This window comes from Balaenoptera borealis (assembly GCF_965194805.1).
Source record: "Balaenoptera borealis genome assembly, chromosome: 18".
In the NCBI taxonomy this organism is placed as follows: Eukaryota; Metazoa; Chordata; class Mammalia; order Artiodactyla; family Balaenopteridae; genus Balaenoptera; species Balaenoptera borealis.
In genome coordinates, this window is record NC_138877.1 from 6,448,136 (window position 1) to 6,474,599 (window position 26,464).

At 39.5% G+C, this 26,464-nt stretch overlaps 1 protein-coding gene across 3 annotated transcripts in view; it reads right to left on the reverse strand.

Annotated features, from left to right (window-relative positions):
• The window catches only part of FLT3 (fms related receptor tyrosine kinase 3), a 75,837-nt gene extending 52,571 nt beyond the window's left edge, over positions 1-23,266 (reverse strand). For all 3 annotated transcript variants that reach the window (XM_082365045.1, XM_082365044.1, XM_082365043.1), the window contains exon 1: positions 23,197-23,266. In XM_082365045.1, coding sequence (XP_082221171.1) covers positions 23,197-23,239 — 43 coding nt within the window. In that variant the 5' untranslated portion in view covers positions 23,240-23,266. The remainder of the gene's footprint in view (positions 1-23,196) is intronic.
• Between the last annotated feature and the right edge of the window lie 3,198 nt (positions 23,267-26,464).

Sequence of the window (26,464 nt, forward strand, 5' to 3'; positions counted from 1 at the left end):
GATAAACACGAGCTGTCTTTTGGTTGTACAAGAAGGTCTGGACAATGAGTAACTTCTTCTGGATTGGTTTCATCGATGCTTTGTCCCTGAAGACAAAGAGTACCTTGCCTGTAAGGGACTGCCTTGGATTCTTTTGATACTGGACAATGCCCCTAGCCACCCAGAGCCCCATGAGTTCAACACTGAAGGCGTTGAAGTAGTCTACTTGCCCCCAAACATCTAATTCAGCCTCTAGCTTGGGGGGGTCATAAGGACCTTTAAGGCTCATTACACACAGTTCTCTATGGAAGGGAATGTCAGTGCTATGGAAGAGAACACCAACAGAGAGAACATCATGAAAGTCTGGAAGGATTGCACCACTGAAAATGCCATCATTGTTAGAGAAAACGTCGTGAAAGCCATCAAGCCTGAAACAATAAATTCCTGCTAGAGAAAACTGTGTCTAGATGTTGTGTGTCTGACTTTACAACACAGCCAACCGAGGAAATCATAAAAGAGATGCGGATATGGCAAAAGAGGTGGGAGGTGAAGAGTTTCAAGACATGGATCTTGGAGAAATTCAAGAGCTAATAGGCACCATGCGCGAGGAATTCCCAGAAGAGGATCTGATGGAGATGAGCACTTCCAACCAGAGCCACACGATGAGGAAGAAAACACAGAAGAAACAGTGACAGAAACCAAATTGACATGGGACAATCTGGCAGGAGAGTTCCAATTATTCAACACTGCTTTTGACTTCTTTTATGACATGAATCCTTCTATGATACAAGCACTGAAACTAAAGCAAATGGTGGAAGAAGGGTTGGCACTATACAGAAACATTTTTAGAGACAAGAAGGAAAAAAGTCAGAGATAAATTACGATGTATTTCTGTAAAATTACACTAAGGGTGCCTACCTCTCCTGCCTCTACCTCTCCCGGCTCTGCTACTCCTGTGACAGCAAGACCAACCTCTCCTCCTCTCTCTCCTCCTCAGCCTACTCAGCGTGAAGACGACAAGGATGAAGACCTTCATGATAATCTACTTCTACTTAATGAATAGTAAATCATCATCATGTCCTACAGTTAATAAACTTATCTCCTGTGTATGTGTGTATCTTCGTGTGAAAATCTAACTGTATGAGATGTTTTTGTGTCACCATCATCATCATCACCTACGTATTCATCATGTAGACCAGCAGTCCCCAACCTTTTTGGCACCAGGGATCAGTTTCGTGGAAGACAATTTTTCCATGGACCAGGGGTGGGGGGTGGGGAGGGGAGGGATGGTTTAGGGATAATTTGAGCACATTACATTTATTGTGTATTACATTGTAATATATAATGAAATAATTATACAACTCACCATAATGCAGCATGAGTGGGAGCCGTGAGCTTGTTTTCACTTGCCACTCACTGATAGGGTTTTGATATGAGTCTGCAAGCAATTGATTTATTACGGTCTCTGTGCAGTCAAACCTCTCTGCTAATGATAATCTGTATTTGCAGCCGCTCCCCAGCTCTAGCATCACTGCCTCAGCTCCACCTCAGATCATCAGGCACTAGATTCTCAGAAGGAGCGAGCAACCTAGACTCCTTGCAGGCACAGTTCACAGTAGGGTTTGGGTTTCTGCTCCTATGATAATCTAATGCTGCTGCCTATTTGACAGGAGGCGGAGCTCAGGCAGTAATGGGAGCGATGGGGAGCGGCTGTAAATACAGATGAAGCTTCGCTCGCTTGCCCGCCACTCACTTCCTGCTGTGTGGCCTGGTTCCTGCTGTGCGGCTGAGGGTTGAGGACCCCTGGTGTAGACCATTGTGTGCAAGACTTGTATTGAAGTGGATAGCCTATCCTTATGTAGGCATAAGGTGAGTGATATTTAATATAAAATTAATAATGTTTAGTTTTCTTACTGTTTTATAATTTTGCTTTCAAAGAATTACATTACCATACTGTATGCCTCTCTATTGTAATTGGAGAAATTGCATATCAGTCTGTCACCACAGGTAAGTGGTTTTGTAAAAAAATAACAATTTTTCCGATATTGTATTATGAACACGACTGTAATGCTGTATGCCATAAAATTTTTATAACAATTCATTCATTAATATATAGGCTAGGGACTTCCCTGGTGGCGCAGTAGTTAAGACGCCATGCTCCCAATGCAGGGGGTCTGGGTTCAATCCCTGGTCAGGGAACTAGATCCCACATGCATGCTGCAACTAAGAGTTTGCATGCCACAACTAAGGAGCCAGAGAGCCGCAACTAAGGAGCCCGCCTGCCGCAACTAAGACCCAGTGCAGCCAAATAAATAAATATTTTTAAAAATTATAAAAGTATATATATAAATAGACTAGGCTAACATGAAGAGCAATCATATCACTTAACACTAAGCTATCATAAAGCAGTCATATTATTGTTTCTTCATTATCAGTGCAGGAATCGTTATAAGTAAATACGAATTTCTTTTTCATTATTATTATTATTATTATTATTATTATTATTATTATTTTGGCTCACCACACGGTTTGCAGGATCTTAGTTCCCTGACCAGGGATTGAACTCGGGCCCACGGCAGTGACAGCACCAAGTCCTAACCACTGGCCTGCCAGGGACTTCCCCATCTTTTCATTTTTGATGTGTAGTGTTAGTAATACATATAACACCTACAGTGTTTTGTAACATGTAAGACAATATTGATGTAGGTGCTGACAGATGATTCATCATGTAAACAGGCGATGGAAACTTACAGCATTGATAAATACAGTATAGTACCGTAAATGTATTTTATTTTACTTATAATTTTCTTAATAGCATTTTCTTTACTCTAAGTTTACTTTATTGTAAGAATACCATATGTAATACATACAACATACAAAATATGTGTTAATGAACTGTTTATGTTACCAGTAAGGCTTCTGGTTAACAGTAGGCTATTAGCAGTTAAGTTTTGGGGGAGACAAAAGTTATACTCGGATTTTAAACTGTGCAGGGAGTCGGTGCCCCTAACCTCCACGTTGTTCAAAGGTCAACTGTATACACCATATTTTCTTTACTCAGTCATCCATCAATGGACACTTAAGTTGTTTCCACATCTTGGTTACTGTAAATAATGCTGCAATAAACATGGGGTTGCAGACATCTCTTTGAGATAGTGATTTTGTTTCCTCCAGATATACACCCAGAAGTAGAATTCCTGGATTATATAGTAGTGCTATTTTAAATTTTTTGAGGAACCTCTATACTGATTTCCATAGTAGCCATACCATTTTATATTCCCTTCAACAGTGCACAAGGATTCCCTTTTGTCCACATCCTCACCAACACTTATTATCTTTTGTCTTTTTAATGACAGTCATTCTAACAGGTGTGAGGTAATACCTCATTGTGGTTGGTTTTTTTTTTTGGCCATGCAGCATGCAGGATCCTAGTTCCCCAACCAGGGATTGAACCTGCACCCTTGGCAGTGAAAGTGTGGAGTCCTAACCACTGGATGGCCAGCGAATTCCCTCATTGTGGGTTTGATTTACATTTCACTGATGATTAGTGATGTTGAGCGCCTTTCATCTACCTGTTGGTCATTTGAGGGTCTTCTAAAAAAAATGTCTGTCCACTTCCTCTGCCCATTTTTTAACCAGATTATTTGGGTCTTTTTTTGCTATTGAGTTGTATGAGTTCTTTATATATTTTGGATACATGATTTGTGAATATTTCCTGCTATTCCATAGGTTACCTTTTCATTTTGTTGATAGTTTCCTTGGCTGCGCAAAAGCTTTCAGTTTGATGTGGTCCTATTTAGTGTCTTTTATGTGCCATACAAATTTTAGGGTTTTTTTTTTTCTATTTCTGTGAAAAATGCCATTTGAATTTTGATAGAGATTGCCTTGAATCTATATATTGCTTTAAATGATATGGACATTTTAACAATATTAATTCTTCCAATCCATGAAGACATAAATTCTTTCCATTTATTTGTGTCTTAGTCATTTTCTTTCATCAATGTCTTATACTTTTCAGTGTAGAGATTTTTCTCCTCCTCGGTTATATTTATTCCTAGGTATTTTATTCTTTATGATGCAATTGTAAATGGGATTGTTTTCTTTTTCTGACAGTTTGTTGTTAGAACCACATAGATTCTAACAACCACAGAATAGAACCACAACTGATTTTTTAATATTGATTTTGTATCCTACAACTTTACTGAATTTGTGGATTAGTTCTAACAGGTTTTTGGTGGAGTCTTTACAGTTTTCTATCTATAATATCATGTTATATGCAAATAGAGTCAGGTTTACTCCTTTCTTTCTGATTTGGATGTCTTTTATTTATTTTTCTTGCCTCATTGCTCTGGCTAGGACTTCCAGTACTATGTTGAATAAAGGTAGCAAAAGTGGGCATCCTTGTCTTGTTCCTGATCTTAGAGGAGAAGCTTTCAGCTTTCACCACTGAGTATGATGTTAGCTGTGAACTTTTTATATATGGCCTTATTATGTTGAGGTACATTCCCTCTATACCCACTTTGTTGAGAGTTTTTGTCATCAGTGGATATTGAATTTTATCAGATGCTTTTTCTGCATCTCTTGAGATGATCATATAATTTTTATCCTTCATTTTGTTAATGTGGTGTATCATATTGACTGATTTGCAGATGGTGAGCCATCCTTGCATTTGTGGAATAAAACCCACTTGATGATGGTATATGATCCTTTTAATGTATTGTTGAATTTAGATTGCTAACACTTCATTGAGGAGTTTTGCATCTATGTTCATCAGGGATATTGGCCTGTAATTTTCTTTTCTTGTAGTGTCCTTTTCTGATTTTGGTGTTAGGGTAATGCTGACCTCATAAGATGAGTTTGGAAGTGTTCCCACCTCTTCTATTTTTTAGAAGAGTTTGAGAGGATTGAAACATTTCTCCTTTAAATGTTTGTTAGAATTCATCAGTGAAGCCATCTGGTCCTGGATTTTCTTTGGGAGCTTTTTTTTTTTTACTGATTCAATCTCCTTACTGGTATTTCTGTTTCTTCATGATTTGGTCTTGGTAGGTTTTATGTTTTCTGTTTCTTCATGATTTGATCTTGGTAGGTTGTATGTTTTTAGAAGTTTATTCATTTCTTCTAGGCTGTCCACTTTGTTGGTATATAATTGTTCATAGTAGAGACATACCTTGTTTTATTGCACTTTGCTTTATTGTGCTTCACAGATGTTGCGTTTTTAATAAGGGTGTGGCAACCCTGCCTTGAGCAAGTCTATCAGAGCCATTTTTTCAAACGGTATTTGCTCACTTCATGTCTCTGTGTCACATTTTGGTAATTCTCACAATATTTCAAACTTTTTGTTATTATTAATTTGTTATGATGATCTGTGATCAGTGATTTTTGATGTTACTACTACAAGTCGCTGAAAGCTCAGAAGATGGTTAGCATTTTTAGCAAGAAAGTATTTTTTAATTAAGGTAATTTTTTTTTTATTGGTAAGTCTAACTAAAGGTTAGTCTATTTTGTTTATCTTTTCAAAAAACCACGTCTTAGTTTCATTGATATTTTCTATTTTCTTTTTAGTCTCTATGTTATTTATGCTCTAATCTTTGTTATTTCTTTCCTTCTAGTAACCCTGGGTTTCATTTGTTCTTTTTCTAGTTCCTTGAAATGTAAAGTTAGGTTGTGCATTTGCACTCTTTATTTTTGTTTAATGTAGATGTTTATTGCTATCAACTTCCCTCTTAGAACTGCTTTTGTTGCATCCTATAAATTTTGATGTTGTATTTCCTTTTTTATTTGTCTCAAGATATTTTTTAAAATTTCTCCCGATTACTTTTTGACCTATTTGTTGTTAAGTCGCATGTTGTTTTATTGTCACATAATTTTGAATTTTCCAGTTTTCTTCTTGCAATTGATTTCTAGTTTCATACCACTGCGATCAGAAATATCCTGGAGAATGTTCCAAGTGAGCTTGAGAAGAATGCATAGTCACTGTTGTTAGACAGAATGTTCTATAAATGTCTAAGTCCCCATAGTCTAACACATAGTTTAAGTCTAATGTTTTCTTATTGATTTTATGTCTAGATGATCGATCCTTTGTTGAAAGTGGGGTATTGAAGTCCCCTACTGTTATTGCATTGCTGTCTATTTCTCCTTTCAGGTCTCTTAATATTTGCTTTATGTATTTAGGTGTTCCTATGTTAGGTGCATAAATTTTTACAGATATCATATCCTCTTATTGGATGACTCTTATCATTATGTAATAACCTTCTTTACCTCTTATTACAATCTTTGGCTTAAAGTCTATTTCATCCAGTGTAAATATAGCTATCCCTACCTTCTTTTGGTTTTCATGTGCATAGAGTATCTCTTTCCATCCCTTTCCTTTTAGTCTGTGTGTGTCCTTAAAACTGAGTGAGTCTCTTGTAGGCAGCATATAGTTAGCTGTTGTTTTCCATTCAGCCACTTTATGTATTTTGATTGGAGAATTTAGTCCATTTACATGTAAAGTAATTATTGATAGGTATGGACTTATTATTACCATTTTGTTCATTGTTTCTGGCTGTTTTGTAATTCCTTTTTTCTTCTTCTCTTGGTTCTTCCTTTGTAACTTGATGCTTTTCTGTAGTTGTATGCTTAGATTCCTGTCTCTTTATCTTTTGTGTATCTATTATAAGTTTTTGCTTTGTGTTTACTGTGAGGCTTATATAAAATATCTTATATATATTACAATCTATTTTAAGCTGATAACCACCTGTTTCAATATATACCAAAGCTCTATATTTTTATTCTCCCCTCACACATACAATTTATATTTTTGATATCATAATTTATGTCTTCTTATTTTGTGTATCCATTAACAAATTGTCATAGTTATAGTTATTTTTACTACTTTTCTCTTTTAGCCTTCGTACTAGATTTGCAAATGATTTGCCCACCACCATTACAACATTAGAATATTCTGAATTTAACTACATACTTACCTTTACCAGTGAGATTTATACTTTCATATATTCTCCTGTTACTAATTAACGTCCTTTCATTTCAGCTTGAAGAAGTCTTTACGACATTTCTTGTAAAGCCAGTCTAGTAGTAATGAACTCTCTCTGCTTTTGCTTATGTGGAAAACTCTCTCTCTCCTTCAGTTTTGAAGGACAGGGGACTTCCCTGGTGGTCCAGTGGTAAAGAATCCGCCTTCCAATGCAGGGGACGTGGGTTCGATCCCTGGTCAGGGAACTAGTTTCCCACATGCTGCGGGACAGCTAAGCCTGCGTGCCACAACTAGAGAAGAGAAAACCCACATGCCACAGCTAGAGAGAAGCCCATGCGCCACAATGAAGAGCCCACGTGCTGCAACTAAGACCTGACGCAGCCAAAAAAATAATTTTTTTTGAAGGATGGTTTGCCAGGTATTCTTGGTTATCAGTTTTTTCTTTCAGCATTTCAAATATATAATGCTACTCCCTTCTGGCCTGCAAAGTTTCTGCTGAAAAGTCTGCTGATAGTATTATAGGGGTTCCATTGTATCTAACAAGTTGTTTTTTTCTTACTGCCTTTAAGATTTTCTCCTTGTCTTTATTTTCTGACAATTTATTTATAATGTGTCTTAGTGGGTCTCTCTAGATTCATTTTATCTGGAACTCTCTGGGCTTCCTGGATCTGGATGTCTGTTTCTTTCCCCCAGATTAGGGAATTTTTCAGCCATTATCTCTTTGAATAAACTTTGTGCCCCTTTCTCTTTCTTTTTGCCTTCTGGGAACCCTATAATATGAATATTGTTCAGCTGGATGGTTCCCTTAAGTCACTTAAACTGTCTTCACTCTTTTTCTTTTCTTTTTTTTTTTCCTTATTGCTCCTCTGATTGGATGAATTCCACTGCTCTGTCCTTGATTTCAATAATTCTTTCTTCCACTTCATCTAGTCTGCTGTTGAACCCCTGTTTTGAATTTTTCAGTTCAGTTATTGTATTCTTCAGCTCTATGATTTATGTTTAGTACTTTCTTAAACTCTCTCTCTCTCCATGCAAATTCTTACTTTATTCATGCATTGTTTTCCTGACCTCAGTGAGCATCTTTATGACCATTATTTTGAACTCTTTACAGGTAAATCACTTATCTCCATTTCACTGGGGTTTGTTTCTGGAGTTTTATCTTGTTCTTTTGTTTGGAACACACTCCTTTCTTTCTTCATTTCCCTTAATTCTCCATGTTGGTTTCTGTGAATTGGATAAAACAGCCATATTCTCCCAGTATTCACAGAGTGGTCTCTTGTAGAAGATAAATCTTATTTTTCAGCCCAGGCTTAGCTCTTGGTTGTCTCTCAAATTGCCTTCTTTGTGCTTATTGTCTCCCAGTAGTGAGGGTGTACCATGACTTGTCAGTGTACCAAAGGGGAGGATCTCAGTCAGCACCTAGATGCATAGAGATTTGAAGCTGGATGTTCAGGCAGTGGCTTTTAAAGTATGCAAGCAGACCTCTTTCAGGGAAAGAATGGGAGCTAGTGTTTCTGTCTGCCCTCTCCGCACTGAGCCATAAAGGATAGCCAGTTAATAACTGTTTCTTTGTTTGCTACAGTCCAATGGGGCCCACAAATGCAAGACCTGCTGGCCACCAGATCAAGGGGGTGTGTCCTCTGCATGGCAGTCACAAAGGCCAGGGTTCTAGATATGTGCAAAAGCTCCTCTCAGAGAGATATCAGAGGGGGGACGTGTAGATGGTGCTTCCAGCCTCCTCAGTCTCAGGCAGAATTGCAGTCAGTTCCTAGATGTATGTTAAATTAGGAGTCTGACCCTCAGGTTGAAAATAGGCCTCTTTACAAACAAACAACCCAATCAAAAAATGGGAGAAGACCTAAAAAGACATTTCTCCAAAGAAGACATACAGATGGCCAACAGGCACACGAAAAGATGCTCAACATCGCTAATTATTAGAGAAATGCAAATCAAAACCACAATGAGGTATTACCTCACACTAGTCAGAATGGCCATCATCAAAAAGTCTACAAATAATAAATGCTGGAGAGGGTGCGGAGAAAAGGGAACCCTCTTGCACTGTTGGTGGGAATGTAAATTGATACAGCCACTATGGAGAACAGTATGGAGGTTCCTTAGAAAACTAAAAATAGAGGGAATTCCCTGGTGGTCCAGTGGTTAGGACTCCACGTTTCCACTGCTGGGGGCCTGTGTTCTATCCCTGGTCAGGGAGCTAAGATCCCGCAAACTGAGTGGCGCAAAAAAAAAACCAACTTAAAAATACAGCTACCATATGATCCAGCTATCCCACTCCTGGGCATATACCTGGACAAAACTATAATTCAAAAAGATACATGCACCCCAATGTTAATAGCAGCACTATTCACAATAGCCAAGACATGGAAGCAACCTAAGTGTCCACTGACAGATGAGTAGATAAAGAAGATGTCGTGTATATATACAATGGAATATTTCTCAGCCACAAAAGAGAATGAAATAATGCCATTTGCAGCAACATGGATGGACCTAGAGATTATCATACTAAGTGAAGTAAGTCAGAGAAAAACAGAGAAAGACAAATATTATATGATATCACTTATATGTGGAATCTAAAAGTATGATACAATTGAACTTATTTACAAAACAGAAACAGATTCACAGACATAGAAAACAAACTCACGGTTATCAAAGGGGAAGGGGGGGCACGGATAAATTAGGAGCTTGGGATTAACAGATACATACTACTATATATAAAACAGATAAATGACAAGGTCCTACTGTATAGTAGAGGGAACTGTATTCATTACCTTGCAATAACCTATAATGGAAAAAAATCTGAAAAAGAATATGTATATACTTACAGGTATAATTGAATCACTTTGCTGTACACTAGAAACTAATACAACATTGTAAACCAACTATATACTTCAATAAAATTTTTTTTAGAAAAATAGGCCTCTTTAAGGAAGAAACTGGGAGAAGGACGTTTATGTCTGTTGCCTCGGCCCAGAGCCTCGGGTGTAGTCATAATGAGTCCTTGCAAACCTTTACAAACTGTTTCTTTGTTTGCTAGATTCTGGTGGGTCTCATGGACACAAGCCCCACTGGCTTTCAGAGCCAGGTGTTTTGGGGGCCTGTCCCTCAGATGGAAGTCCTAATAGTAGGAACACTAGATGCCTGGTCCAAACCCTTCACTCCTCAGGGAGAAAATTAAAGTTGTGAGTTCCTTACCAATTGCATGTTGCTGTGCTGGGGGCTGGACTTATGGCAAGATTATGTCTCAGTCTTTTCTATCCATTTCAATTTTTTTTTTTTTCTCATTTGCCTGATGTGTAAGAGTTGCTTAGCTGGTTTCTGGATTTCCTTCAGAAGGAACTGTTCCACGTGTAGCTGTAGATTTGGTGCGTCCATGGGAGGAGGTGAGTTCAGGAGCTTCCTTCACAGTCATCTTCGAGTTTTTACAAAATGTATATTCTGGACACAAGTCCTTCATCAGATATGTAATTGACAAATATTTGCTACCAACCTGTGACTTGTCTTTTGAAGACCAGAAACTCGATCTTGAAGATGTCCAATTTATCAGTTTTTCTTTTATGGATTACGCTTTTGGTTTTGTTAACTAAAAAAATCTTGGTCCAATATAAGGTTAGAAAGATTTTCCCCTAGGAGTTTTACAGTTTTAGGTTTTACATGTCAGTTTTTACATTTACATTTTAGTTTTAAATTTAGGTCTATGATCCATTTTGAGTAAACTTTTTATATGGTATGATACATGAATCAAAGTTGTTCATATGACCGTATTTGCAAATGAGTATCTAATTGTTTCAGCACCATATATTGAAAGATTATGATTTCTCCATTGAATTACCTCTAAACTTCCATCAAAAATAAATTGATTGCATATTTCTGATTTATTGCTGGAATTCCTATACTTTTCCACTGATCTATTTGTCTATCTTGGTGCCAATTCCCCATTGTCTTATTATTGCTTTATAATAAGCCCTGAAATCAAGTATTATTAATATTCACACCTTGTTCTTTTTTTCAAAGTTGTTTTGGGTATTCTAGGTCTCTTTCATTTCCATATGAATTTTAGAATAAGCTTGTCAATTTCTGCAAAAAGTTCTGCAGGGATTTTGATAGGAATTGTATTGAATCATTAGATTGATTTGGGCAAAACTGACATTTTAGCAATATTGAGTCATACCGTACATAAACATTGTACATATCCTTTTATTTAGGGCTTCGTTAATTTCTCTTAGCAATGTTTTGGAGTTTTCAGTGTACAGATCTTATCTATCTTTATCCCTATTTCATATTTTTGTGCTGTTTTATATTTTTCACTTCAATTTCTGATTGTTACAGAAGCACAATTTATTTTTCTACACTAAACTTGTAACACGCAAACTTACAGAATTTGCTTATTAGTTATCGTTACTTTTTTGTAGGTTCCATAGGATTTTATACATATATGATTAATGTCATCTGCAAATAGACAGTTTTACTTCTACCTTTCCAATCTGGATGCCTTTTCCTTGCCTTATTACACTGGTTAGAATCTCCAGTAGGATGTTGAAAAGAGGTAGTAAGAATGGATACCCTTGTCTTATATCTGATCTTAGGATAAAATACTTAGTCATTTGATGTTAAGTATGATGTTAGCTAAGTGTTTTTCATAGATACCTTTACTTAGTTTGAGGAGAATCATTTCTATTCCTAGTTTGCTGGGGAATTTTATCAGGAATGGATGTTAAATTTTGTCAAAGGCTTCTTCTGTATCTATTGAGATAATCATACAGGTTTGTTTTTGGTTTTTAATGGCTTTTCTTTTTTATTCTGTGAATATGGTGAACTACATTGATTCATTTGCAAATATTAACCAACCTTGACTTCCTGGAATAAACACCAGTTAGACATGATATACTATCTTTTGTATACACTGTTGAATTCGATTTGCTAAAGTGTTGCTAAGAATTTTTGCATTTATATTCATGGCAATTATTGGTCTGCAGGTTTGTTTTTGTTTTTTGCTTGTAATGTCTTTTTCTGGTTTTGTTATCAAAGTAAAGCTGGCCTCATAGAATGTGTTGAGAAGTATTATCTTCTCTTAAATTTTCTGGAAGAATCTGTGCAGTATTGGTATTATTTCCTCTTTAAATACTTGGTAGATTCCCCAGTGAAGCCATGTGCTCCAGTAATTTTCATTGTGGGAATGTTTTAACCACAAATTCAATTTATTAACAGACATAGCATTATTTAGGTTATCAGTTTTTCTTGGATGAGCTTTGGTAGTATGTGTCTTGCAAGGAATTTTTTCCATTAAATGTAAGTTGTCAAAGTATAAAGTTGTTAATAATATTTCCATATTATCCTTTTAATATCTATAGATTTTGTAGTGGTGTTGCCTCTCTTACTCCTGATATTAGAAATTTGTGTCCTTTTTTCCCCTGATCAATTTGGCTAGAGGTTTAGCAATTTTATTGATATTTTATTGCTCTTGGCTGCACTGATTTTCTCCATTTTTCTCCATTTAACTGATTTTCACTCTGATCATGTGTGCTTCCTTTGTTTCTTACATGATTTTTTTTTTTTTTTTTGGCTGTACCACACGCTAAGAGGAATCTTAGTTCCCCAACCAAGGATCGAACCCATGTCCCCTGCAGTGGTAGCACAGATTCTTAACCACTGGACTGCCAGGGAAGTCCCTTACATGGGTTTTAACTTGTTATTTTTCCCCTCTTGCTTGTGCTTAGATTTGAGATCTTTATTCTTTTCTAGTAATTTATAGCAATATAATTTAATGCTGCTAATCATTTAATAATTAATAATTTAATACAATACATTTCCTCTTAAGTATTGCTTTAGAGACATCCCACAAATTCTGATAAATTGCATTTCATTTAGTTCAATATACATTTTCACTTATCTTTTGTTTTCTTCTTTGACCCATGTATTATATAGAAATGTGTTATTTAGTTTCCAAATATTTAAGGATTTTCCATTTATCTTTCTGTTATTAATTTCTAATTTAATATCATTGCCGTCAAAGGATACACTTTGTATGTCTTGAATCTTTTAAAATTTATGGGGACTTCCCTGGTGGCACAGTGGTTAAGAAACTGCCTGCCAATGCAGGGGACACGGGTTCAAGCCCTGGTCCAGGAAGAGCCCACATGCCACGGAGCAACTAAGCCCATGCACCACAACTACTGAGCCTGACCTCTAGAGCCTGTGAGCCACAACTACTGAGCCTGTGTGCCACAACTACTGAAGCCCGCACGCCTAGAGCCCTTGCTCCACTGCAATGAGAAGCCCGCACACCACAACAAAGAGTAGCCTCCGCTCGCCGCAACTAGAGAAGAAGCTTGTGTGCAGCAACAAAGACCCAATACAGCCAAAAATAAAAATAAATAAATAAATTTATTTTAAATAAATAAATAAATAAAGGAATAAAATTTATGGAAGCTTGTTTTATGGTCTAAATTGATGTGTATTGTATGCAACTGAAAAGAACCTATATTCAGCTATTGTTAAGTAGAGTATTCTTTAAAGGTAAATTAGGTCAAGTTGGTTGATACTGTTGTTCAAGTCTTCTACATCTTAATGCTTTATTTCTCTTTCTTCTATCAATTATTGAAGGACTGTTGAACTCTCTGAATTTAATTATGGATTTGTTCATTTCTCCTCGCAATTCAATCAAATTTTGATCCATGTATTTTCAAGCTCTGTTTTTAGATGCATAAATATTTAGGATTTTTATGTCCTTTTGATGAATCAAGCCTTATAGCATTATGAAATGACTTTCTGTCCCTAGTAATATTCTTTGCTCTGAAATATACTCTGTCTAGTATTTTAGCTTCTCCAGCTTTCTTTTGATTAGTGTTAGCATGGAATTTTCCCCCTATCCTTCCACTTTTAACGTATTTGTGTCTTCCTATCCAAGTTTGGTTTCATTTAAGAACATTATAGTTGGGTCTTGCTTTTTTTTTTTTTCTTTTTAACAAAATCTGACCACCTCTGCCTTTTAACTGTGATATGTAGATTATTTAATGACATTATTGATATGCTTAGGTTTAAATCTACCATATTATTCTTTGTTTTCTATTTGTCCCATCTGTTCTTTTTTCCCCTTTCCTGTTTCTCTGCCTCCTTTGGGAATAACTGAGTATTTTTTATGGTTCCACATCATCTCCTTTCTGGGATCATTACCTATAATGCTTTGCTTTTTTATTTTAGTAGTTGCTTTGAGGTTTATAGTATATGTCTTTATCTTAACGTAGTCTACTTCTAAGTGCTCTTATACCATCTCACATATAATATCAGAATACAATAGTATCAATATATACTTACAATAGTATATTTCCGTTTCATCCCTCTTTAGGCTTTGTGCTATTGCTGTCATACAGCATACTTCCACATAAGTTTTAAACCCCCCAAAAATCACTGATACTATTTTTGCTGTAAGCAATCAATTATCTTAACAATTTAAACAATTTTTTAAAAAGTCTTATATTTTACTCCCTTTGGGTGGTCAAATATACATATAATTAGAGTTCTTGGAGAGAATGGGGGAAAGGAGGACAGAAGAAAATATTTGATGAAATAATGGAGAAAATTCTTTCCACATGTGATGCAAATGATAAATCCACAGATACTAGAAGCCCAACAAAACCCAAGCACATGAATCAGGAAGAAAACTGCAAAAGGTACATTATAATCAAGTTATTTAAAGCCAATGATAAAGAGAAAATCTTAAATGCATCCAGAGAAAACAGATACATTCATACAGCAGACTTACATGTATGTTTGACCAACTGAAGTCCTCATGTAGCTCACTGATTCTCTGTTCATTTTACTTTGACTATTTTCTCTGTTCATTTTGGATAGTTTCTATTGCTGTGTCTTCAAGTTCACCAATCTTTTCTTCTGCAGTATCTAATCTATTAATCCCAACCAGTGTAATTTTAGTTTTTACCTCTAAAGTTTAATTTGTGTGATTTTTCATATTTGCTATTTCCCTACTTAACATGTACAAGCTTTCCTCTAGCTTCAGGAACACAAGGAATATAGTTATAACAACTATTTTAACGTTCTTGTCTAGTAATTCTATACTCGATGCCATTTATGGGTCTCCTTTGGATATTTGAGTTTTCTCCGTATTATGGGTTGAATTTTTATCTTTTGTTTGTCTGTTAATTTGTAACAAGATGCCAGACATTGTGAATTTTACCTGCTGTCAGATATTTTTGTGTTCTGTTAAATATTCTTGAACTTTTTTCTGAGATGTAGTTAAGTTCACTGTAAACACTTGATCCCTTCAAGTCTCGCTTTTAAGCTTGGTTAGGTGAGACCAGAGCAGTGTTTAGTATAGGGCTACTTTTCTCCACTAGTGGACTTCATCAAAACTAATAACTTCTGTTCTTTAAAGGACACAGTTTAAAAAATGAAAAGACAAGCCACAGGATGGAAGAAAATATTTTCAAAACAAACAACCTGATAAAAAACAGGCAAAAGATTTTAGGAGACACTTCATCAAACAAAACACAGCATGGCAAAAAGGTGATCAACATCATTAGTCATTAGGGAAATGCAAATTTAAACCACAATGACATATTGCTACACCCCTGTTAGAAATGTTCAAAAACAAAAACAAAAAAACTGACCATACCAAGTTATGACAATGATTTTGCACAACTGTACAAGTACTTTGAAAAACTGGCACTTTCTCATAAAGCTGAATATTCACTTAGCATACATTCCAGCAATACAACACCACTCCTAAGATATTTACCCAAGAGAAATGAAAACCTATGCTCACACCAAAACTTATGTTCAAATATTTATAGTGGCTTTATTCATAATTGCCAGAAACTAGAAGCAAACACATGAACTTCAGCTGGTTCAACAAACTTTGGCACATCCATACAATGGAATACTACGCAGCAATAGAAAGGAAAAAAGATCTGATATACATAACAACATGGATTAATCTCAAATAATTACACTATGTGAAAGAAACAGACTCAAAAGTCTATATACTGTAAAATCCCACTTATATGACATTCTGGAAAATTTGGCGAAAATGATAGGGACAAAAAAAGAGATAACTAGTTCCTGGGGTTGGGGATGGGCATTAGGGTTGACTACAAAGGGGCATATGGGGAGTTCTGGGGGGAATGGAAATGTTCTCTGTCTTGATAGTGGTGGTAGTTATGTGACTGTATGTGTTGGTTAAACTCATAGAGCCATACAGTAAAAAGGGTAAAATCTGTTATATGAAAAGTGTACCTCAATAAATCTGACTTTTTAAAAAGCCAAAGGAAGAATTTGCCCCCACTGATATTAAGGTTCTTTCTGAGAATCCATTCCAAAACCCTGGTGGCACTTCCCAGAGTCTCGTTCCAAACATATTCTGAGCAATGAGGACAACTTCATTTGTTTGTTTGTTTTATTTTCTTGCCACACTGCGCAGCATGCGGAACTTCCCCGACCAAGGATCGAACCCGTGCTCCCTGCAGTGGAAGCATGGAGTCTTAACCACTGGCCCGCCAGGGAAGTCCGAGGACAACTTTAGAATCGGAAGAGAGCTCCTGAGGGGTGGTGAGGGGTAAGTGGAGAAAGAAATTTGGCACCCATCTAAAATAAAATTTTAGGTAAAAGTAAAGTCTACTCCACTGAAAAAGTGATGGTTTTAGACATTATAAGACAAATCAGAGAATGTCAGGACACCTCACTGTCAAATTCTCCAAGTCAAGTCTCCTGTGAGGCAGAGAACTGGGTAAGACTTGAAGATCTGAGTTCCAAGTCCAGCTTTGAGTTACCTGCTGTGACAACCCTGGATTTCAGCAAGTCGTTTAACCTCTTTGGGCCCCACTTTCCTCATTTGGTAAAAGAGGGCAGCAGACCAGCGTGGTATAATGAATATATTTGGTCTTAGTCCTGATTCCTGGCACAAAGCTCCTAAAATTCTTGGAATTCCCTGAGGGATAGGAGTGTCTGTTGTTATTCATAATGGGCCCCTTCTGGGCACTCCAGAGTTTATGCTAACAAGGCTGCTGAGGGTGGGGTCCCTCTGTTGCCTCAGGATGGGGCTGGTCACAAGAAAGATCCAGCGATTGAGTGTTCTTCCTTAGACCTGGGGAGCTCTCATCTTTGCCAGTCAGTCTATGCTCTTTCTCTGTAAATTCCCATGATTTTAACTACAGTCTATTTGCTCAGGAGTTCCAAATTCATACCTCCTGTGTGTATGGCTATATGTCTAGGTGGCCCCCAGGAACCTTACTCCCAGACTGAACTCCCTGTTTTCCTTCCTAAACCTACTCCCTCCCCACCCACGCCCCGATAGTGCCAACACACCCACTGTCACCAAATCCAGAAACCCAGAAGTCATTTTCGACTCCTCCCTCTCCCCTACTTTTCCCATCATCCAGGCAGCTGCCAAACCTTGACATTTTAACCTCCTGATAATCCCCAAATCTCTCCGCAGCTCTGCATCTCTATTACCATTGCCCTAATTCCAGTCCTTGTTTGCCTCTGGCCTGGACTACTGCCAACAGCTTCCTAGCTGCCATGTTCCCTGCCATGTTCCTGTCTGCCTGACATGCATCCTTGACACAGACCCCAAAACTGTCGTTCTAAAATACACATCGAGCATCTCCCTCAAACCCCTCGACAACCTACAGCACTGGTCCTTACCATTTGAATCACGAATCCCACTGAAAAATCTGATGAAAGCAATTAACCTTCACACACACATACACACACACCCCATGAAGGGTGCAACGGACCCCCTGGATTTCATCCAGAGACTCTTGGACCACATGATAATATCCAAGTCCTTTATCACATCACTAAAACACTCCTTACACATCACACACGGAGCCTCTGGTAACCCTGAATTTTTTTTTAAAGAAAGCTACCCATTGAACAGGCTTCAATTTTCTGAGTCACAACTTTTTTTTTTTTAAATATTTACTTATTTATTTATTTATCTTTGGCTGCGTTGGGTCTTCGTTGCTGCGCACAGGCTTTCTCTAGTTGCGGCGAGCGGGGGCTACTCTTCGTTGCGGTGGCTTCTCTTGTTGCGGAGCGCAGGCTCTAGGCGCGCGGGCTCAGTAGTTGTGGCTCACGGGCTCTAGAGCGCAGGTTCAGTAGTTGTGGCGCACGGGCTTAGCTGCTCCGTGGCATGTGGGATCTTCCCGGACCAGGGATTGAACCCGTGTCCCCTACATTGACAGGCGGATTCTCAACCACTGTGCCACCAGGGAAGCCCCTCACAACTTTTTAAATGAGGGTTCCCCTATCCTCAGACATTGTGCCTCAGCAACTGGGGTGGAATTACGGTTTCCGTCTACTCCGTGTTTCTGACCTCTGTACCATTTTCTTCACTGTCCTATTTGCCTGGAATGTCCTGATCCTCCCCTTTCCCTGTCAAGTCTTACCTTTCTAATCAAGGGTCTGGCATCATCTCCTCTTGGAGGCCTTGCCTTATTTTTTCAGTCTGCATTAGAGGCTCAGCCTCGGTGCTTATTTCTAAAATTACACTGCAATTTTCCTTTTACATGCCTACCCTTTGCCACCAACGCCCCTAACATTAGACTGAGCAGGAACCAGGACTGTCTGGCACCTACTGGACTACACCGTGCTCCAAAGGGTCTAAGAAGGCAAGGAGGAAAATCCTGTGACTCTAAATCCTGACGCTTTCTTCTGCAAAGCACCTGCCTAACAAGGGAAGCAGCTGCACTTTACAGGTATTATCTGATGAAGGAGTAAGACACTGCTTATCTCCTTTTCTCAGATGAGGAACTTAAGTGCAGAGGCACTCCCTGCCAGAATAAAGAATTCATGTTTCCTAACTGTGTTGCTCGTCCTGGCACATCCATCTGCATCACCTCCAAGAACAGAATCCCTAACATTGGGAACATCGTAACTCAAATAGCAAAGCAGTTGAAGACTGAATTCCGTGGATATCTTAAAATCAAAACACAATGGTTTAAAGAAATAATGACAATATCCTGTTTTAAAGTAGACTGTAAATAATTTTATGGAGGATTCTTGGCTACCAATTGACTTACAATGACAGTAGTGAAAAAATATTTTTACTGTTTAACCTAAAAAATAACAATAGTTCCTCTTTTAGGATCTTATGCAATTCCTCTAGCCACAAAAGAACACTGTGTGTGTACTTTATATTATTTTTAACTTTCCTCTACATGTGTCGGGACCCGTCGAACAGAATTGCATGATTCCAACTAACGACCATCAGAGTTCTACAAAAGCTTTCATCACTTGAGAACCAAGGATGATCCAGCCACAGGGGTAATTCAATCACTTACGTGTAAAGCTCACAGACCGCCACCCCCCCAAAGACAGAAAAACCTTTGGCCACACAACCATGGCTACCTAAGAAGTAGCTAAGGTTTTTTTAGAAATCTTGATGGAAAAATATTAAGATCACAAAGTCATCTGATGAAAACCAAAAGCTCTATTCAGGCAAACCATCTACTGTGAGAGTCACAAGACTTTGCTATTTCAGAGTGAATAAAGGATGGAGCATAGTGGCAAGACCAAGCTAAGCAAATTACAAAGCAGGCCAAGCTAATTTTCAGCCCCTCAATTTCCCCTCTGCAAATTCTTACTCCTGTCCTCTCCAAGGTCCCTTTCAAAATCAAGATAAATGATAAAATACAATACTTTTGAGATTATTTGCTTTTTTGCCCAAATCAGAATCTTGACCCAAAGATTAAGGCAATATCTGGTGGCTACTTGGGGATCCAGCAAGATCGCAATCTTGAACACTGACTGGTAAGGGCTCTTGTCACATTGCTTTGTGAGTTTCACTAGAGAATGACCAGATGAGGGGAATAAAAAGAATTGTGGAGAAAGTCATGAAGCTGAGCCATCCTGTGGACTTCTCAGCTGAGCAGGGATACTCCCTGGGGAGTAAAATGCAGTCCACAAATTTGTTCCAAGAACCATTTGGAAAATTACTTCTTCCTAGGACCTAAAAAAAAAAAAATGGCCACGTCTCACTCTGGAACAGCCCATTTGTTTTATTTTAAATGGAAGAGCCGTTGCTTTCCCACAACTATTAAACACAGCATATCCATGTTTAAGTAGTTTTAGGGAACAACAACCCTGGGATTCCTATTGTGACCTGGTCAAAGCTTCCTTCACTGAAGCATGCTGTTTTTCATCCACAGATATTTAGTGATCACGATAAATGTGTTGGAAGGTTTAACTCACTGAAAGCAAGCTCTGTGCTGAAACGTGTTCTTGGGGAAAGGCGATGACCACGCATTTTTAAAATAGAACGGAATTAACTATTTATATGTAAGTTCCCCCCTCCCCATCTCTTTCATCTTTGTACCCCCATACGCCTAGCACTGAAATAGGTATTCAATAAAAGTTTGTCAAATAAAAAAATTCTCTTTCTTTCTCATGCAGGTTTCCTCTTCCTCTTTCTTAAGTCTTCCCTGGAATATAAGTAAGTCTTCCTCCCCCACAATTAATATCTCGTTACCTGACTGTTTTTCAGTCAAACAACAGGAGACTTCAATAACACCACCAACAAAATCTTTACTGATAACTAAGAATTAATGAAAGTGCCTTTTTAGTTATAAAAAGTAGAGCCAAGTAGTTCATAATTAAACCTAAGAGGATAATTTAACTATAGATCCACGTGACATACCCAAAAAGAAATGAACAGCCAAATCTAAATTTGTATGATGGTAACAATTAGAACCAAGACTTTTAGGATCGAAGGGGGACCTTAACACCAGGTCACCAAGTCTGGTGTCCCATCCAATTCAAACCAATCTTTGCATAGCATCCCTTCCCTCACCCTCCTCCTGAATTGGTCCCCTGTAGGCTACCAGCTCACAAGAAGGCAAATAGTAAGATAAGCAGCAAGGGCAAAGGATGTCAACTAAAATGTGTAGGTCAAAGCTCTGAATAGAATTTTCTGACACTAATGAGAGAAATAGTTATCAGTTACTGAAATATTGAAATCCTCCTCCTCCTAGCCACGATCAGCACAGAATGCAGCTAAGGCCATGGAGAGTATGTGTCCATTCTTTAAATACTACTTAGAAAACCTCATTATTTATGAAAGGTAGAGCTTACAATATAAGGGAAATGGGGATGGCATCCAAAAATTCAAGGAATGTAAAGCTTTTAAACATTTAAAGTCCTCATTTTTAAGCTTCTCACTTTGTGCTTCTTCATTCAAGAAAATCTGTAATAGCAAGTGTTGGCAAAGATGTGAGGAACCGGAGCTCCCATATACTGCTAGTGGGAATGTAAATTGGTAAAACCACTTTGGAAAACTGTTTGACAGTACCTACCAAAACTGACATATGCCTTCCCTTATCATCTAGGAATTCGACCTGAGGGTATCATCCAAAGAGAAATGGGTGTTCCTGTCCCCCCAAAACATGTAAAAGAATATTCACAGCCATGTTATGTTTCATTTCACAAAATTGGAGACAACCAAAATGTTCTTCAACAATAATGGATAATTAAATTGTATAATCTATTCATACTAAGGAAGAGCACCTGGCAATGGGAAAAACAACAACACTGTTACTAAGAACAAGGTTGAACCTCATAATCACAACGTTGAGTGAAAAAAGCTGGACATTTAAAACAACATAATGATTTGGTTTACATGAAGTTCAAAAAACAGGCAAAACCATGGTATCAGAAGTCAGAATAGTGGCTACCTTTGGGGGGTATAATCTGAGAGGGGGCGGAGTTAGAAGTGCTCTGTGTCTTGATCGGATAATGATTAGGCGGTTACACAAACACTAATGGAGTTGTACTATTAAGATGTGTGCATATTTGCTCTATGTGAATTATACCTAATTTAGAAAAATCTGGAGAGAGACGTAGGAATTTCTGAGATTGTCCCTAAATATAAAAGAATTCAATGCAGCTTAACTATAGTTTCATGTACTGATGTTTATACTTTCCGAAAGCCTTTGTATGCTGCTGAAAAATCCACTTACTACTAATGTTATACGTAACAGAAAGCTAACTTTTTGTAATAGAATCTGAAAAACATATTGTACCATACATTTGAAATGTACATATTTCCCAATTAACAAAGATGTTTAGGAAATGCAAGATGTTTTTCCACTCTTTTCCCCCTTATGTTACATTTTTTTTAACTATAATTCTGAATTATTTGAAACAAAATCTATTGGAAATAATTCCTGCACGTCCATACTGCAAATATTTTCTTTATGTACCACAGAGGATTCAAGACAGACTGCTAGAATTTTGGAGCTGAAGGAGTCACAGCCGGACTCCCTCACTGGACAGAGCACAACGCCGGGGCCGGGGGCAGTGAGGGTTGGTCCCCCAAGGCTGCAGATCTAGGACCGGGACCGGAGGCTCCCTGGCTCCCAAAACTCTGTCTCCTTCACCCTAAACGCAAATCAACCCTCTCGTGTTTCCAAATAGATGAACTGGATCTAAAGGGTGTTTTTTTTGTTTTTTTGTTTTTTTTCCAGTAACAACTGTGCTACCCAGAATATTTGGGAACAGTCAGCTGAGTCCTTGAAAAGCCCCTTGGGGTTTAATGCCGGGATAAAAATCGAGTACAGGAGGAGGGGGTAGCTAGTATTTTAAGATGTAAATCCCCTTTGCATAATATTTCCAAAGCAACTATTCATTGATCCAACCGACATGCGGCGGGTTGGGGGTCGTCACCCGAGATGACTCGCTTTGGGGGAGAACGCGGGCGCATCTTGCCATCAGAGTTCACTCCCTAAATCAAAACCTCAAAAGAGGAGTTAAAGACGCCACCCACGAGTCTACGGTAGCCGGGGTCGGTGCAGGCGAGGTCCCGGCCCCCCGGCGCCCTGCTCGGGGCCGCAGACTCGGGCTGCCGGCCCACTACCCAGGCGCGCGGGCCGAGCGGGCAGCCAGAGAGGCGGGCGGGGCGGCCGCGGCCCCGGCCCCGGGCAGCGCTTCGGCGAGGCCGCCTGCGGGGTCAGGGCCGCCGGTGGGTCCCGCGGCCAGAGTCGGAGCGGCGACGCGAGAGGAGGGGGAGGAGGACGCGTGGTGGGCCAGGCCGGGGCCGCGGGCGGGTTCTGGGCGAGCCTGGAGGGCGCGAAGGAGGGGAGGGGCGAGGGAGCGAGGGAAGGAGCGGGGCGGGGAGGCGCGCGGCGGCGGCGGGGACGGAGGAGGCGCGCGCCCGGTCCCCGCGCGGGGTGGGGGCCGGGGGCCGCGGGGGCTCGAGCGGGCGAGCGGGGCCTTACCGAGCAGCGGCAGCCGGCCGCCGAGGCGCGCCAACGCCGGCATGGCCTCCCGAGCCCGGGGTCCCCAGGCCGCGCCGGCCCAGCCCTGCGATGCCGCCCTCAGCGGCGCGCCCCGCGCTGCAGGTGGCTCGCTTAAGGATGCGCGTCACCGACCGCAAATTCCCTCGGACTGGTGCAAAGTAGACGGGGGGGAGGATCCCTCTCCCCACCGGCAGGGGCTGTGCCGGGGCGCCGGTGCCTGGCGCAGCGCTGCGGCCGAGCCCACGTGCCCACCGTGGTCCGCAGCCCGAGCTCCGCGGCGCCCGGGGTCCCCCGACTGTGGCGGGGGAGACTGGGCGCGGTTCCGCGGCTCCGGCTGGGGAGGAGGCACGGCCAGAGCCGCCTGGACCCCGGGCGTCCCGGAACCCGCTGGTTCGGATCCCGGAGCGTGGGGAGTGCAGGCAGCCAGCCCCTCGCGCGCGGGGGGCTCTGAGGCCGCAGGATGGGAGCTACATCCGCGCCACACGCGGGCGCCTCTGGCTGGCGCGCAGGCGAGCAGAGGGTCGGGGTCCACGCCCGGTGGATCCTAACTGCGGACCGATTTTCTTTGTCTCCCCCTCCATCTCCTAGGATGCCCAGGACGCTGTCCACGGCGGCAGCGAGAAAAACAGGCTCGGTTTCAATGTCAACCAAGGCAAGCAGGGAGACTGAAAACCAGCCATGGAAACAAAAGCAGAACACACAGTGCATCCCAGGGGATGTATTGAATTAACCATTGCGTAATTCTTGTTCTTCATCACATAATATTTCAAGTTGAAATTATTTTCATGGCAATAATTTGAAGATTTGGAAAGCCTTGGATGCCGGCTCTGATTCTTCCCTTAACCAGCCCTTGACCTTCCCAAGCACTTGTTCTCTCAGAGTCCCAGTTTTACTCACCTGTAAGTGAGCGCAGTGGACCACGTGGTTTATAATGTGTCTCCAGGTTCTAGGAATTCCATGCTTTTAATTATTTTAATCATGTTCTAATCAAGCGTGATAATTGACAGTGGGCGTTCTCGGCCCTACAATCCTTTTCCTCAGCTGTAGTCTACAGTAGGATAATTTTCTCCCCTAGAGCATAACAGAAACTTTAAAAGTGGTGCAGCCACTATGGAAAACAATGTGACAATTTCTCCAAAAATTAAAAATAGAGTTATCATATGATCCAGCAATTGCACTTCTGGGTATATACCCAAAAGAATTGAAAGCAGGGTAATGAAACGATATCTGTACACCCATATTCATAGCAACAGTTTTCACAATAGCTAAAAGGTGGAAGCAACACAGATGTCCATCTACAGATGAATGGATAAACAAAATCAGGTGAATAGATAAACAAATATGGTATATACATACAATTGGACTGTTATTCAGCCTTAAAAAGGAAGGAAATTCTGTACATGCTACAACATGGATGAACCCTGAGGACATGTTAAGTGCAATAAACCAGCCACAAAAACACAAACGCTGTGATTCTACCTATATAAGTTACCTAGAGTAGTCAAATTTATAGAGACAGAAAGAGTGGTTGGGACTGGGGGCTGCGGAGAGGGGGAATGGAGAGTTGTTGTTTGGTGGGGACAGTTTCAGTTTTGCAAGATGAAGAGAGTTCTGGAGATCGGTTGCACAACAATGTGCATGTATTTAACACAACTGTACACTTAAAAATGGTTAAGATGGTAAATTTTATGTTACGTGCATTTTTACCACAATGAAAAGTAAAAAAAAAAAAGTTTTTTTTTAAGCACCTACCTTAGGTTAGACAGAGCTAGAGAAAGAAACGTTGAGTTCAGTGAGACATGAACAAATAAAAGCAGTGAAGCAGGCTGGTGATGGGAAGAAAAGTGGGCTAGCAAGCCTTCCAATTGCCAAGATCTAAGGCATTACCTTTTATTTACAGCTTGATTACTGCTTTCAAAGAAACTAATGATTACAAGTTTGAAACATATCAGCTTGGGTGGAGCACTGTTCAAGGACACAAAATCAATTCAAAATTTATTGCTGCTTTTTCAAAGAATCTTAGACACAAGGCAGAAATCTGTGAGGAGAGGTAGTAAAAGGGGAGAAATAACAATGGTTTCTATGTATTCTTGATTTCCCCTGGAAATTGGTGGAGAAAAATAATTCTAGAAAGAGCAAATTTTATGGACTGAAACATTTTGGAGTATGAGGTATAGGCTAACATTGTTTTACATTTTATTTATTTTATTTTTTTAAAATTTATTTTATTGAAGTATAGTTGATTTACAATGTTGTGTTAATTTCTACTGTACAGCAAAGTGACTCAGTTATACATATATATACATTCTTTTTTCATATTCTTTTCCATTATGGCTTATCACAGTGAATATAGTTCCCAGTGCTATACAGTAGGACCTTGTTGTTTTTCCAGTCTATGTGTAGTAGTTTGCATCTACTAATCCCAAACTCCCAACCCATCCCTCCCCCACCCCTCCTCCCCCTAGGCTAACATTTAGAAGGTGAGGTGATGATGCCCATCATTCCTGGAAGTGTGCCGAGAGCCATATCTAATATGATACCTAATTTATTTGTCACAGCAACACTCTAAGGAAGGTAGCCCTACATTATCTGGAGCCCTAGATTGCTCGTCTAGTTATGCACACCCTCGTGTAAAATTTTGGTTCCAGAGCTCGTGGCAAGAAGCAATCAGGAGGAATGAGATGGAAGAAGAAACGGAAGAGAGAAGAGTAAGTTTGTTTCTGGGTTGAATGGAGGGTCTTGCACTGGCCCTACAAAGGATCTATTTTATCTATAGATTCTTACCACCGTAATGCTTAGCTGCTGCATAGCTATGAGTAAGCAGTCCTTCATCTCATGAATATCTCTCCAGCCCTTAAATTACACAAATCTCTCTCTCCCCCTTCAAAAATTGTTACCTATTTTCAATGACAATCTGTAGGTGAAATGCCTTCATGTCACTTTTAAAATACAAAGCGTTGTTTTCCTGAACATAAGGGACAAGCAGAAGGAATATTTTAATAGGATTCCTGCGAATTCAGTTGAAATATCAACTACATAGTACAATTTTACACATCTTTTATTAATAGAGAATTTGAACCCACCAATTGGCAAGATCTGACAATACCAAGCATTAGCAAGAATTCAAATCAATGGGTAACTCTCGTCCACTGCTAGTGGGAGTCTAAATTGGTATAAACACTTTGGACAATAATTTGCCATCACTTACTGGAGTTGAACATCTGCACACCTTACACCAGCAGTTTCA